At 44.1% G+C, this 14,506-nt stretch overlaps 1 protein-coding gene across 1 annotated transcript in view; it reads left to right on the forward strand.

The window, feature by feature from the left end:
* The window catches only part of LOC128590580 (zinc finger protein 596-like), a 122,059-nt gene that overhangs the window by 53,577 nt on the left and 53,976 nt on the right, over positions 1–14,506 (forward strand). The window contains exon 5 of the mRNA XM_053597920.1: positions 1,277–1,415. Within this exon, the coding sequence (XP_053453895.1) occupies positions 1,277–1,415 (139 nt within the window). The remainder of the gene's footprint in view (positions 1–1,276; positions 1,416–14,506) is intronic.

Genomic DNA, 14,506 nt, shown 5'->3' on the forward strand with positions numbered 1-14,506 from the left:
GGGGGGCAGCTCTTTCAAGCCTGCACCCTCTTCTACTTCCCCCACCCCTTCCAGGGAGACCACTGCACACCTCGCTGTCCCTGCCTTCTCTCAGCCACTCACTGGACAGTGGCTTTCCTAGCACAGACCTGGTCATGAAACCATCTGGCTAGAGGGCCCAAAGAAGCTGTCTGCTGCCTAAATGCAAAATCCTTCGAAAGCCCCCAAGTTGCACAACAGCTGTGTAAGTGGTGGCCGTCAAGGGCTGGCCTCACGTCCTCCTGGCCTCCTTTTGAGCCCTGCTGTGCGTGTGGTGTTAGCTGGCACACTCTCCATGCCCAGGGGCTGCCTCTACCATCCCTGTGCCTTTGCTGTCCCTAAGACAGACTGTTCTGGGCCCATGTCTCATCTGGACAGCACCACCCACTCTTTCAGGCTCTGCCTGGCTTGCTGCTCGCTGCGGGCTGACTGTGCACCCAAGGACCCCTGTGTACACAGCACAGCCTACATGAAACCAGATAAGGGGTCTACAAGATGGAGCTGAGAGCTAAGCAGAAGCAGTACAGCTGACCTAGGCTGCTTAGCTCACAGTCTTTAACACACTCCCTGTTATTATCTATTTAAAGTATTACTATGGTGGTAAGGATGTTTGTCTCCAGAGATTCTGAGGAGGGAGTCATATGTAGACAATAGGTGTTGTGAGATTAGTAAAGGTTACTTTGATGATGTTTTCTTTCACGATTCTCTTAGATATTTAGTTAAAAATCACCTTTCTAATGTTTAAATGTATTTTTCTATTTTATGCATGTTTTTATTTTATTTTATTTTTATTAAATCATAGATACATTAATGCATTTATGGGGTACAATGTGCTGTTTTTTCTGATTATAAAAATAATAAGCATTTATTGAAAAACCTATTAAAATGCAGAAAAATTAAATAAAGAAAAAAATCAGCAGCATTTTTTCCCCAGACCTAGTTACTTAAAACATTTGGTTACATTTTAGTACATTTAATTTGTTTGATATTAAATTTACATTAGAATGGAGATGACTTGGATGCTACTTCCCGTCAGATAAAAGTTAAAATTTTCTAGGTTGGTTTTCTTATATTTTATTATAATAGTTATTAGAATTGTAACTGAGGCAGAACAGAATTGAGAGACTACTCTCACTGTTCTCCAGAACTGCCATCTGACAAAGTTTGGTGGGCCCATCCCCGTCTCTGCATCTTGGCTGACAGTGACAGGCGGCTGGACCCTCTTCATCCTGTAACCTTTGTCCTGTAACACACACAGCTTCTCTCTTGGATGGAGCGCTCCCCGAGACAGCCTGCAGGAGGGCACGCAGGACGCCCTTCAAATGTGGGGAGGAGTGAAGAGAGAATGGCAGAGTGATGAGTGGTGGCCTGTGGAACTGTCTCTGCCCCATGTGAAGGTACAGATGGGGAAGTTTTCTACAATTTTAATAAAAATGATTCTGAGAAAACAATAAGAAAGAGTCCCCCTGGTGGTTTCTACCCCATGAAAAGAGTTGAGTACATGTGGATGTTGTGTGTTTTGTGAATACAGGGACCATGCCTTACACGTCTTTGTTCCCTGTAGCCTGGTGCCGAGCTGGGGGTTTGCTGATGTTTAACAAACTTTTTCCTTCTCAGGGGCAGGGAAGGGAAGTGGAAGAGTGTGTGAGTGTGTGTGTTGTGGATGTGCATTGTAGGTGTTTGAGTGTGTCATGTGTGGTCATAGAGATATGTGCTGCGTGTGTGGCCAGGCTGCGCTGCATTAACAAACAACTTTCCATCTCTTAGGGTCTTTATGCAAGAGTTTAGTGCTCCTTATGAAGGTTGGCAGAAGTCTCCACCCTATGGTCACTCAGGCTGATGGACGTCCCATCTTGATGAATTCTTCCATCTCTAGGACAAATGGAAAGAAATGTGGTGAATTGTGTACTTTCTTGTGTGGAATGGGCTGTGAGGCAGCAGGGCCCCCACAGCCTGGGCAGATGTTCAGGGAGTGACCCTCCCCTCCCCCCCCCCCCCCGCAGCTGCTTCTCCTTTATCAACAAACATTCTTTTCACCTGACAGAAGTCACGTAGCCCATGCATACTTATTATCAGCAAGCACACGGCTTTTCCTCCATAAAGTTAATCTTTACCCAAGGTGTTAAGATTTACCTTGTTAAAAATACTTTATAAATAAAGCTGTTTCCACAGTTCAGTGCTGGCTGCAGTCATCAGCTGTGCCAGACCTCCCAATCCCATCTTTAATCTCTTATCGTTCTTTCTCATTTCCCATCATTCCCACTCAGGTGGTTCAGGAAACTTTCTCTTAACACTTTAGCAGTGACACACATTATTTTACTTCAAGCGTTATTGCTCAGAACAAGTCATGTCGCCTCACCTAATTCTATAGGAGGGCAGCACAGCCCTTCTCCAGAGAAGTGGAGGCTTGGACTGCCATGGGGACCAGTTAGAAGGACCTTCTGTCTTTCCTTTCTTGGCATCTGAGGGCTGGGGCAGGATCTGAGATCCAGAGATTAGGTCGGGAAGCAGGATTGTGTAGGCTGAGCACCCCACCAGATTCTCTTCCTTGGCTAGAAATTTGGATATACTCAGAGGCCCTCAGACAAAGTACAATCTCCATTTGAAAAGTGTCAGTCATTTTTAAGACATTCTAAGAGGAGAGAGCTCATTTTACACTTTGGTCTTGGGGGCAGGTGTGGAGTGATGGTGAAGATTCAGCATTTAGCAGCTGTGGAGACTGGACCAGGACAGGCCTGGACAGCAATTGCCCCCAGGCCAGGCCTGTGGGTGGGGGCTGCTCAGCATTGGCTTCTTGTCATCACTGGAGCTAACCTTGTCATGCTGTGAATAGTCCTGCCCTGTACTTTGTTGCCTGTGTGAGCATGGACAGTTGCTAGATGCTTCCTTTAGCTCTCAGTTTTCATGTTCAAAAAAAGGAGATGATGATTCCTCTATCTGGCACTGTTGTGAGCTTTCAATGCCCAGTGAGTTGGGGAGGGTGGGTGCTGTGTGGGAGGGACATGGGCAGGATGGCTTCTTCAAGGCCGCCCTAGGGATGTGGACTGCTATACCTGCATCTGTGCAGGAACCAACACAAAAGTGATTTTACTCTTTTCCTTAACTGGGACAGTGCCTTTCCTTCTTGTTATTGGAAAAGAAAAAAATGCTCATGGGGCCTATAATCCTGAAAGCCTGGTGAACTATAGCCTTGAACTACTGAACTTGAATGATCTTGAATGAACTTGAATGAACTTGATGGCCCTGGACACAGACCCCTTTCTCCTCAGGGTCTCTCCTGAGTGCATCAGGAGCTGGATGCCTGAGGGGCAAGGACTGTGTCTGATAACAGCCTCCTTTCTCCTCCCAACTATGGTGCTCTCCATGAAGGCGGTGGGAGAGGGACACCATTAGTACCCTAGTGCCAGGGAGCCAAGACAGTGCCTTCATTAGAAAGTTCAAAATCCCATTTTATTTCCATTTTGATGAGATTTTTATGAGTCAGAAGAGATGAAGCTGAATCCCATGAGTGTAATGGGTCCAGAATGATTGTAGATACAGGATTGAATCCAACGAACCATAGGAAATTTAGTAAATTAATTACATTTCAGAAAATAAAGTTGTTTTTTTCTTTTTTGCCACTGGATTAAAATTTCTAAAATGTCTTAAGAAGGCAATGGCAAGTCTCATTCATGGGAAGTACCAAGGACACCAACACTAACCCTCCGAAGTCTTGCCAGTGGTGGTTTTATGAAGCTGCTTTGGTGAGAGAATGTCTATGGTGGGGGTGAGTGAGGGCCCAGCTGGAAGGCGGTTCCTGCTTGATTTGTTTCCTGAAACTTCAGTTCTGGATCTGTCTCTCAGCAGAGATTAAGGGAGCAGAGGATGTTCCCTGTGCACTGGTCACCACTCCAGCCGCCTAGGCTGCAATGTCTACTGCTTGGCAGGAGTGCTCATACAAGTTAAGTGAACACATTATTCATACAAGTTTATTACTCAGAGGAGGAAGGAGGGGGACAACAGAAAAGCTCAGACTCATGACAAAATGCCCCTCCAGACTCAGGGAGCTGCCCAAGGCAGGGAGAGAATTGTCTGTGTCTGTCCCAACTGTACTGTAACTGAGGGACCCTGGAAAGCAGCCCGCCCTGGGCTTTACATCCACGGGCTACATGACACTCGGGCTAAATCTCTGAAGGAAGGACTGGGACAGAGCCAGGGCTGCTCAGGGAGTCCCTCCTTATCTCAGGACATTGCATTTCCAGAATGTTCTTCCTATAGTCTTGAGAACTACAAGTGAGAACAGAGAGAAAACTGGGTTGGTCCAAAGTCATTCAGAAAGTTGTCCTGCAAGGAGCAAGGTCAGCATAGTTTTGAGTTGGCATTGATGCACAGGCAAAGCTGACCAGTCACCCAGAGGTGCCACAGAAAATTGCTTTTTGAATGCAAAAAAGTCCAGGCTTTTTTTTTTGAGACAGGGTCTCATTCTGTCACCCAGGGCGCAGTACAGTGGTAAGATCAGATGTGATCCTAGCTCACTGTAGCCTTGAACTACTGAACTTGAATGATCCTCCCCCCTCAGCCTCTTGAGTAGGTGGGACTGCAGCTGCACACCACCACACTCAGCTAATTTTTAAGAAAATTTTTGTTGAAATTGGGTCTTGCTATGTTGCCCGGCCTGGTCTTAAACTCCTGGGATCAAGTCACCCTCCTGACTCGACTACTAAATTGTTTGAATTATAGGAATGAGCCACTGCAGCAGCCCAAGCCTGTGTATAGAGAGAAGGAGTCTAGTACAGGAAAAGCCATGGTTCAGGAAGCAGCCCCCATCAGCCCAAAGTGCCATTGTTCTCTCTGCACTTCAGCTCATGAACGCATTTAGCCCCAGGAGGAGGCAGTGGCTGTGATTTTCATATTAAATAAGTACTCACTTTATGCCAGACACTTAACATAGATGATCTCATTAGTTAAATCAACAACCAAACTGTGACCTAATTATGGATGTTACCATTGCTACGTGACAGATAACAAAAAACACAGAACCACCTTTCTGTGTCTCATTTTAAATTTAAGACTGCAATCCTCAAGTAAACTCTTCATGCTGCCCCGCAATCCTACTGGTTGGCAAACTTGCTGTAAGGGGCCAGATAGTAAATATTTTACGCTTTGTGAGCTATGGGGTCTCTGCTGCGATTACTCAGCTCTGCAGCTGTGGCGTGAAAGGGGCTGTAGGCAGAAAGTAAATGAGAAGGCATGTTCCCGCAACACTAGGCATAGAAATTGAAATTTAGATTTCATATAATTTTCACATGCCACAAAAGTTTCTTCTTTTATTGTCTTCCCCTACCATATAAAAATGCGAAAACCATTCTTAGCTCCTGGGGCATTAGAATCAAGCAGTGGGCAGGAATTGGCCTGAGGGCCGAGACTGGCTAACTCCTGGTGTAGGCCTTTTCTTTTTTTTTTTTTTTTAATTTTTTTTATTAAATCATAACTGTATACAATGGTATGATTATGGGGCATCATACACTCACTTCATAAACCATTTGACACATTTTTATCACAGTGGTTAACATAGCCTTTCCGGCGTTATCTCAGTTACTGTGCCAAAACATTTACATTCTACATTTACCAAGTTTCGCAAATACCCCTATAATATGCACCACAGGTGTGATCCCACCGATTCCCCTCCCTCTACCCACCCCCCCCTTCCCACTTCCCCCTATTGTTAAGTTGTAGCTGGGTTATAGCTTTCATGTGAGAGTCCCAAATTAGTTTCATAGTAGGGCTGTGTACATTGGGTATTTTTTCTTCCATTCTTGGGATACTTTACTAAGAAGAATATGTTCCAGCTCCATCCATGTAAACATGAAAGAGGTAAAGTCTCCATCTTTCTTTAAGGCTGCATAGTATTCCATGGTATACATATACCACAATTTATTAATCCATTCGTGGATCGATGGACACTTGGGCTTTTTCCATGACTTAGCTATTATGAATTGGGCTGCAATAAACATTCTGGTACAAATATCTTTGTTATGTTGTGATTTTTGGTCTTCTGGGTATATGCCCAGCAGAGGAATTACAGGATTGAATGGCAGATCTATTTTTAGATCTCTGAGTGTTCTCCATATATTTTTCCAAAAGGAATGTATTAATTTGCATTCCCACCAGCAGTGCAGAAGTGTTCCCTTTTCTCCGCATCCACGCCAGCATCTCTGGTCTTGAGATTTTGTGATATAGGCTAGTCTCATTGGAGTTAGATGATATCTCAAAGTAGTTTTGATTTGCATTTCTCTGATGATTAAAGATGATGAGCATTTTTTCATATGTCTGAAGGCCTTGCGCCTGTCTTCTTCAGAGAAGTTTCTCTTCAAATCCCTTGCCCAGCCTGCGATGGGATCCCTTGTTTTTTTCTTGCTGATGCGTTTGAGTTCTCTGTGGATTCTGGTTATTAAACCTTTGTCAGAGATATACCCTGCAAATATCTTCTCCCATTCTGAGGGCTGTCTGCTTGCTCTGCTTACTGTGTTCTTAGCTGTGCAGAAGCTTTTTAGTTTGATCAAGTCCCAGTAGTGTATTTTTGAAGCTGCTTCAATTGCCCGGGGGGTTCTCCTCATGAAATACTCACCCAGACCAATTTCTTCAAGGGTTTTCCCTGCATTCTCCTCTAGTATTTTTATAGTTTCATGTCTTAAGTTTAAATCTTTAATCCAATGAGAGTCTATCTTAGTTAATGGTGAAAGGTGTGGGTCCAATTTCAGTCTCTGCAGGTTGCCAGCCAGTTCACCCAGCACCATTTGTTAAATAGGGAATCTTTTCCCCACTGAATGTTTTTAATTGGCTTGTCAAAAATCAAATAGCGGTAAGTAGCTGGATTCATCTCTTGGTTCTCTATTCTGTTCCAGATATCTACTTCTCTGTTTTTGTGCCAATACCATGCTGTTTTGATCACTATCGATTTGTAGTAAAGTCTGAGGTCTGGTAGTGTGATTCCTCCTGTTTTGTTTTTATTTCTGAGTAATGTCTTGGCTATTCGAGGTTTTTTCTGATTCCATATAAAACGAAGTAATGTTTTTTCAAGATCTTTAAAATATGACAGTGGAGCTTTAATAGGGAGTGCGTTGAAATTATATATTGCTTTGGGTAGTATGGACATTTTGATAATGTTGATTCTTCCTAGCCATGAGCATGGTATGTTTTTCCATTTGTTAACATTTTCAGCTATTTCTTTTCTTAGAGTTTCATAGTTCTCTTTATAGAGATCTTTCACGTCTTTTGTTAGGTAAATTCCCAAATATTTCATCTTCTTTGGCACTACTGTGAATGGGATAGAGTCCTTAACTGCTTTTTCAATTTGACTGTTGTTGGTGTATATAAAGGCTACCGATTTATGAATGTTGATTTTGTAACCTGAGACGCTGCTGTATTCCTTGATCACTTCTAGGAGTTTTGTAGTAGAGTCCCTAGTGTTTTCCAGATACAGAATCATATCATCTGCGAAGAGCGAGAGTTTGATCTCTTCTGACCCTATATGGATACCCTTGATCGCCTTTTCTTCCCTAATTGCGGTGGCTAAAACTTCCATTACAATGTTGAAAAGCAATGGAGACAATGGGCCGCCTTGTCTGGTTCCTGATCTGAGTGGAAATGATTCCAATTTAACTCCATTCAATATGATATTGGCTGTGGGTTTGCTGTAGATAGCCTCTATCAGTTTAAGAAAAGTCCCTTCTAGACCAATTTTCTTGAGTGTTCTGATCATGAAGGGATGCTGGATATTATCAAAAGCTTTTTCTGCATCAATTGAGAGAATCATATGGTCTTTGTTTTTTAATTTGTTTATGTGCTGAATTACACTTATAGATTTACGTATATTGAACCAGCCTTGAGACCCTGGGATAAAACCAACTTGGTCATGATGTATAATTTGTTTGATGTGTTGTTGGATTCTGTTTGTTAGGATCTTGTTGAATATTTTTGCATCTATATTCATTAGTGATATTGGTCTATAATTTTCTTTTCTTGTTGGGTCTTTTCCTGGTTTGGGGATCAGGGTGATGTTTGCTTCATAGAACGTGTTGGGTAGTCTTCCTTCTTTTTCTACATTTTGGAACAGGTTGAGTAATATAGGTACTAATTCCTCTTTAAAGGTTTGGTAGAATTCTGACGTGAAACCATCTGGTCCCGGGCTTTTCTTTTTAGGGAGGTTTTGTATAGTTGATGCTATTTCTGAACTTGATATGGGTCTGTTCAACATTTCCACTTGATTCTGGTTAAGTCTTGGAAGGTGGCGTGCTTCCAAGTATCGGTCTATTTCCTTCAGATTTTCATATTTCTGAGAATAAAGTTTCTTGTAATATTCATTAAGGATTTTTTGGATTTCTGATGAGTCTGTGGTTATTTCGTCTTTGTTGTTTCTGATTGATGATATTAGAGATTTTACTCTTTTTTTCCTGATTAGGTTGGCCAGAGGTTTATCTATTTTATTGACCTTTTCAAAAAACCAGCTTTTTGATTTATTGATCTGTTGTATTATTCTTTTGTTTTCAATTTCATTTAATTCTGCTCTAATTTTGGTTATTTCTTTTCTTCTACTGGGTTTGGGGTTGGAATGTTCTTCCTTTTCCAGTTGCGTGAGATGTCCCATTAAGTTGTTAACTTCCTCTCTTTCCGTTCTCTTGAGGAAGGCTTGCAGTGCTATAAATTTCCCTCTTAGAACTGCCTTTGCAGTGTCCCATAGGTTCTGATAGTTTGTGTCTTCATTGTCATTTTGTTCCAAAAAATTGGTGATTTCTTTCTTAATCTCATCTCTGACCCAGCTATCATTCAGCATAAGGTTATTTAACTTCCATGTTTTTGTATGGGTATGCAGATTCCTGTTGTTACTCAATTCAAGTTTTATTCCATGATGGTCCGAGAAGATGCATGGAATAATTTCTATTCCTTTAAATTTACTGAGGTTAGACTTGTGACCTAAAATGTGATCAATTTTGGAGTAAGTTCCGTGGGCTGATGAGAAGAATGTGTATTCAGTTTTGTTGGGATGAAATGTTCTGTAGATGTCTGCTAAATCTAAATATTGGATGGTTAGGTTTAAATCTAAGATTTCTTTGCTCAGCTTCTTTCTGGAGGATCGATCCAACACTGCCAAGGGAGTGTTGAAATCTCCAACGATTATGCAGCTGGAGGAAATCAAGTTACTCATGTCTGTTAGAGTTTCTCTTATAAATTGAGGTGCATTCTGGTTGGGTGCATAGATATTAATAATTGAGATCTCGTCATATTGAGTATTACCCTTAACAAATATGAAGTGACCATTCTTGTCCTTCCTTACTTTTGATGGTTTAAAGCCTACTGTATCTGCAAATAAAATTGCAACACCTGCTTTTTTCTGATTACCATTTGCCTGAAATATGGATGACCATCCTTTCACCCTGAGTCTGTATTTGTCTTTTAAGTTGAGATGTGACTCTTGTATGCAACAAATATCTGGCTTGAGTTTTTGTATCCAGTCAGCTAACCTATGCCTCTTTAGAGGACAGTTTAAGCCATTCACATTGATGGAGAGTATTGATAAGTCTGGTGGAATTTTGGGTATCGAGTTTTTCAAAGGTCCAGTGGACATTTTTAATCCTTTCGCCAGTGTGGAAGTTGGAGTTTGATCCGAAGATTCTGAGTGAGTTTACTTTTGTGGTATAGGATTGGGTTGGTCATTGTGGAGGATAGGTCTGAGAACATCCTGAAGAGCTGGTTTACTTATGGCAAATTTTTTCAACATATGAATGTCATTGAAGTATTTAATTTCTCCATCATAGATGAAACTCAGTTTAGCTGGATACAACATCCTGGGTTGAAAGTTTTTTTGCTTTAGGAGATTAAAAGTTGATGACCAGCCTCTTCTTGCTTGAAAAGTTTCAGCAGAGAGATCTGCAGTTATTCTAATATTCTTACCTTTGTACATTATAGTTTTCTTTCGCCGGGCTGCTTTGAGAATCTTCTCTTTCATGTTAACTTTAGTGAAGCTAATTATGATATGTCTGGGAGATGGCTTATTGGGGTTGAATCGTGCTGGGGTTCTGAAGCTGTCTGCTATCTGAATTTCAGATTCTCTAGGCATGTCTGGAAAATTTTCTTTCATAATTTCATGTAGAAGGGCCTCTGTGTCCTTGGCAGCTACTTCATCAGTCTCCGAAATTCCTATAACCCTTATGTTGTTTTCTTTTCGAATTATCTGAGAGTTCTCTGAGTGAGTGATCCGTTTTTGCTCTCCATTTCTCTTCCTCTTTGAGAGATTGGGAGCGTTCGAAGACTTTATCTTCAATGTCAGAAATCCTTTCTTCTGCTTGCTCCATTCTGTTACTGAGGGATTCTACTGTATTTTTCATATCTTTGAGGGCTGTAAGTTCTTGTTTCAGTGTGTCTAAGTCTTTGGTGGTTTTGTCTTTAAATTCGTTAAATTCTTGAGACAATTTTTGAATTTCTCCTCGAATTCCTAATTCCATTTTATTAATCTTGTCTGCAAACCAAATTCTGAATTCGACTTCTGACATCTCAGCCAGTTGTTTATGAATGGGATCTTCAATCACATCTGCCGTATCTTTTCTTGGGGGGGTTGATCTATTCTGGTTATTCATGTTACCAGAGTTTTTCCGCTGATTCCGCCCCATGGTTTACTCCCTTTGGTTTTTCCCCTGGGGTTTTATCGAGGGCCCGTACAGTGTTGTGGCCTGAGAAACTGGGGCCCTGTCTGGTGTGGTGGAGCAAAGTGGTTCTGTCTTGTTTTCAGCTGGTTTCTGTTCGATCCTATTGCAACTTCTACTCTGGCTTGAAGTCTCAGCTGTGTGGAAAAATCAGCAATTAAGTCACCCCGCCTGCCCACCTCTGGCCCCAGTTGGAAAAGGAGAATCAAACCTTCCTACAATCGCACACCCAGGGCACCGCCTGAAGAGTCCTCAGTCTATTAGCCCAGTTCAAAAGGTCCGAATCAACTGTCTCAATCGGCACTTGTCTCGGGTGGAAGGGTTCCAGAGGTCTCTGGGAACTGGATCACAGGGGCCTGGTGACTCCTCTGACACGGCTCACCCCAGTGCAGCGTGGAGTCAGGAGGAGCCACCCAGGAAACAGAGCAGTCTGGGAAGGTTGACGTCTCCTTCCCCACTTTGCCCCTCCGTCGGACCCAGTCACTGGTATCTCTGCAGATGGCTAACCCAGTTGCCTGCAGTGAACAGACACTCCAGGGGTTTGCACCTGCCTGAATCGCAAGGAAGTCTGCCAGGCCCCCGCAGACTGCCGCTATCTAGCAGGAGGAGATGGGGCCTGACATCTTCGAGTGTTTGATGCAGGTGATGGGAAGGAGGTGTTCACTCAGGCTTAGCCCCGTCCCTGATGCATGCTGCTAACAGAACAGAACAGAACAGACAACTTTGTGAGGTTCTGTCTCTGTTCTCGTCGTCGCCTACAGGAGACAGGCTGTTTTGAGTTCAAACATCTTTGCTGCTGGAGAATTGCGTCTGAACACCTCTCTGGGTTGGCCCCGCCCTGGAGGCTTCCGGGTTTGTGAGCCGTGTCACCGGTGGCCTCCTCTGGTTGCCCAGGGAGACAGGGGGTGTGGCCTCAGAATATCCAGAAGTGAGCGTTCTGCCGTTAAAGAAAAAACGGCTGTTGATCTACCTCCAGGGAACTGCTGCTCTGGTGTGGGCACTCAGGCGACCCTTTTCTCCTCTGTCCCGCGCCCCAGAGTCAGCACTGAGCGGCCGCAGTTTGTGCTGGGTCCACACCCCTTAAGAGATCCCCCAAGAATCAGAACTCTTGGTGGATGGGCCCCCAGACCCCGATTGGGAGTGGGGCGGGGGGAAGCTAGAGTTTCATTCAGTTTCACGCAATACTACGGTCCGGGGAGGGCTCCTGCACTGCACCGCAGGGAAGTGCCGCCAAGGCTTGATTTCCCCTCAGCAGAGTGCCCTCTCCTCGCTCACGTGTCCCAGAGTCAGCGCTGACCTGACGCAGCTCAGGCACTGTGCACTCCCCTGGAGAAATCACCCTAGGAGCCGAACTCCTGGGGGATAGGCCCTCAGACCTCGAGTGAGAGTAGGGGTTCTCAGCTCTCAGCGGGGAGGCCAGAGTCTGATTCAGTCTTGGGCCCCGTATGCCTGGGGAGGGTTGCTGCACTGCACCGCAGGGAAGTGCCGCGAGTCGTGACTCAGCCCGGTGCCCTCTCCTCACTCGCGCGCCTCAGAGTCAATGCTGACCAGTCGCAACTCGGGGACTGTCCACTCCCCTTGAGAAATCACCCAAGGATCCGAACTCCTGGGGGATAGGCCCTCAGACCCCGAGTGAGAGTAGGGGCTCTCAGCTCTCAGCGGGGAGGCCAGAGTCTGATTCAGTCTTGGGCCCCGTATGCCCGGGGAGGGTTGCTGCACTGCACCGCAGGGAAGTGCCGCGAGGCGTGACTCCCCCTCAGCCCGGTGCCCTCTCCTCACTCGCGCGCCTCAGAGTCAATGCTGACCAGTCGCACTCAAGGGGACTGTCCACTCCCCTTGAGAAATCACCCAAGGATCCGAAGTCCTGGGGGACAGGCCTCCAGACCTCAGTGGGCGGGAGGGGAGCGCCGGGGATTCAGGGTTGCCGGCAGAGGATTCCCAAAGTTTTATTCAGCCCTATGTCCGGCAGGAGAACGCCACGGCACCCCAGTAGGGGAGGTAGGTCCAGTTTTTAGAAGGTCTCTCCCGTGGAGAGACCGTGGAAATTAAAGGGCTCTAATTTCTGCCCGCTTGTTCAATTTCTGCCCGCTTGTTCAATTATGGGGCTCTAGAGCCGGTCTCATGGGGGAGGGGGACTCCCGTCTGCTTGGTGGTGGATTTTGTACCTTTTGTTTGCGTCCTTGTGATCACAACTTGCCTCAGCGGTGTTGATGTGCGTTCTTCAGCCTTCTCTCTTGGTGAGGCTCAAGTCCACCAGGATACTTACTAAATTCCTGTCCCTTAACTCTCCTTCTGGACGGGAGCCTTTGTTGAAAGCTGGCTTCAGTCCGCCATCTTGTCTCCCCCTCCTGTAGGCCTTTTCTTGTCCCAGACCTGTAGGACTCGTCCATACCCTTTTCTAGCAAGCCTCCTCCCTGGTCTTCTCTCTCAGCTGAGAGCCTCGCTTCACTTCACTGAGAAAAGGGAGAATATCCACAGACATCACCATATCATCCCCACCTGTCCCCACGTTGTCCCTAGCCTCTGGTCTCTTGCCACAAACCATAGGAGATCTGGCTAGGCTCCTACTGAAAGTCAGCCCCACTCGTGGTGCTCTAGATCTCACTTCTTTTGCCTTTTTAAGGAAATTGCTCCAGCAATTCTTGCCTCTCTCCTGGCTCATTGCTGTAGAACACTCAACTGTGCAGTCATTTCTCTGATGTTAAAAAAGAAACTTATCTTCCTCACACCTGCCCCATCAGCTACTCCATTTTTCTGCTCCCATTTCTAGCAAAACTTCCTGAAAGACTTTCTGTATACACTGACTCCAAATCTTCTTCTGTCATTCTCTTTGAAGAGCTTTTTATTTATTTTTAAATTGAGGCAGATTTTACCTGGGTGCAAGCACAAAAACGTGCAGTGTACATAAGTTTAGCAGTTTTGACACACGCCTCCTCCCACCATCTCAATGATGATGTGGACCATTTCCATTATCCCTGAAAGTTACCTCTTAAGCCTGTTCAGCCAAGGCAGTCATTGTTTTGATTTTCATCACTATAGGGTAGTTTTGCCTGCTTTTCAGTCTCTTGTTTATAGAATGTGTTTGTTTTCTTTTGTTTAAACAGTGTTTGGAAGACTTGAGTCATCCATGGATCAGTGGTTCATTCTGTTAGTTTATCTGGGGGTACCCTTGTTTAAATATATCATGATTTGTTTAATTTGTTTATCCATTCTCCAGCTGATGGTTGTTTTTCTTTCTAGTTCTGTGCTGTTATCATGGAAGTTTTTTGGTGGGCCTACGCTTTAATGTCCCTTGGTTATAATCTTATGCTTGGGCAAGTGTTTATAAACTTTAATGGAGTTTGCGAATCAGTTTGCCTGGCTTTGGGGGCCTTTTAGCCTCCTACCACTACCACATGAGCATTTAGTTGCTCCACATCCTCACCAGCACTTGGTGTTATCAGTATTTTTAATTTTAGCCATTTGGGCAGGTGTGTAGTGGCATCTTTGCATTTCCCAAATGATAGTGTTAAACACTTTTTCATGTGATTTCTGGCTATTTGTGTGTGTTATTTTTCTCATTTAATACAATTGGGTCATCTGTCTTTTTCTTATTGACTTTTAAGAGTTTTTTCCACCTGTTTTGGATGGAATTTTTTGTCTGACATACGTGGTCCAATTACAATATCACACACAAGTCTGTGGTTTTTCTATTCTCATAATCATGTCTTTTGAGATGAGCAAAAGATTTTAATTTTAATGAAATCTAATTTATCAGTTTTTAATTTTATGGCTAATGCTTTTGTGATCTTTTTGATAAATCCTGAGAT

Source organism: Nycticebus coucang, chromosome 7 (genome assembly GCF_027406575.1).
Source record: "Nycticebus coucang isolate mNycCou1 chromosome 7, mNycCou1.pri, whole genome shotgun sequence".
Taxonomy (NCBI): domain Eukaryota; kingdom Metazoa; phylum Chordata; class Mammalia; order Primates; family Lorisidae; genus Nycticebus; species Nycticebus coucang.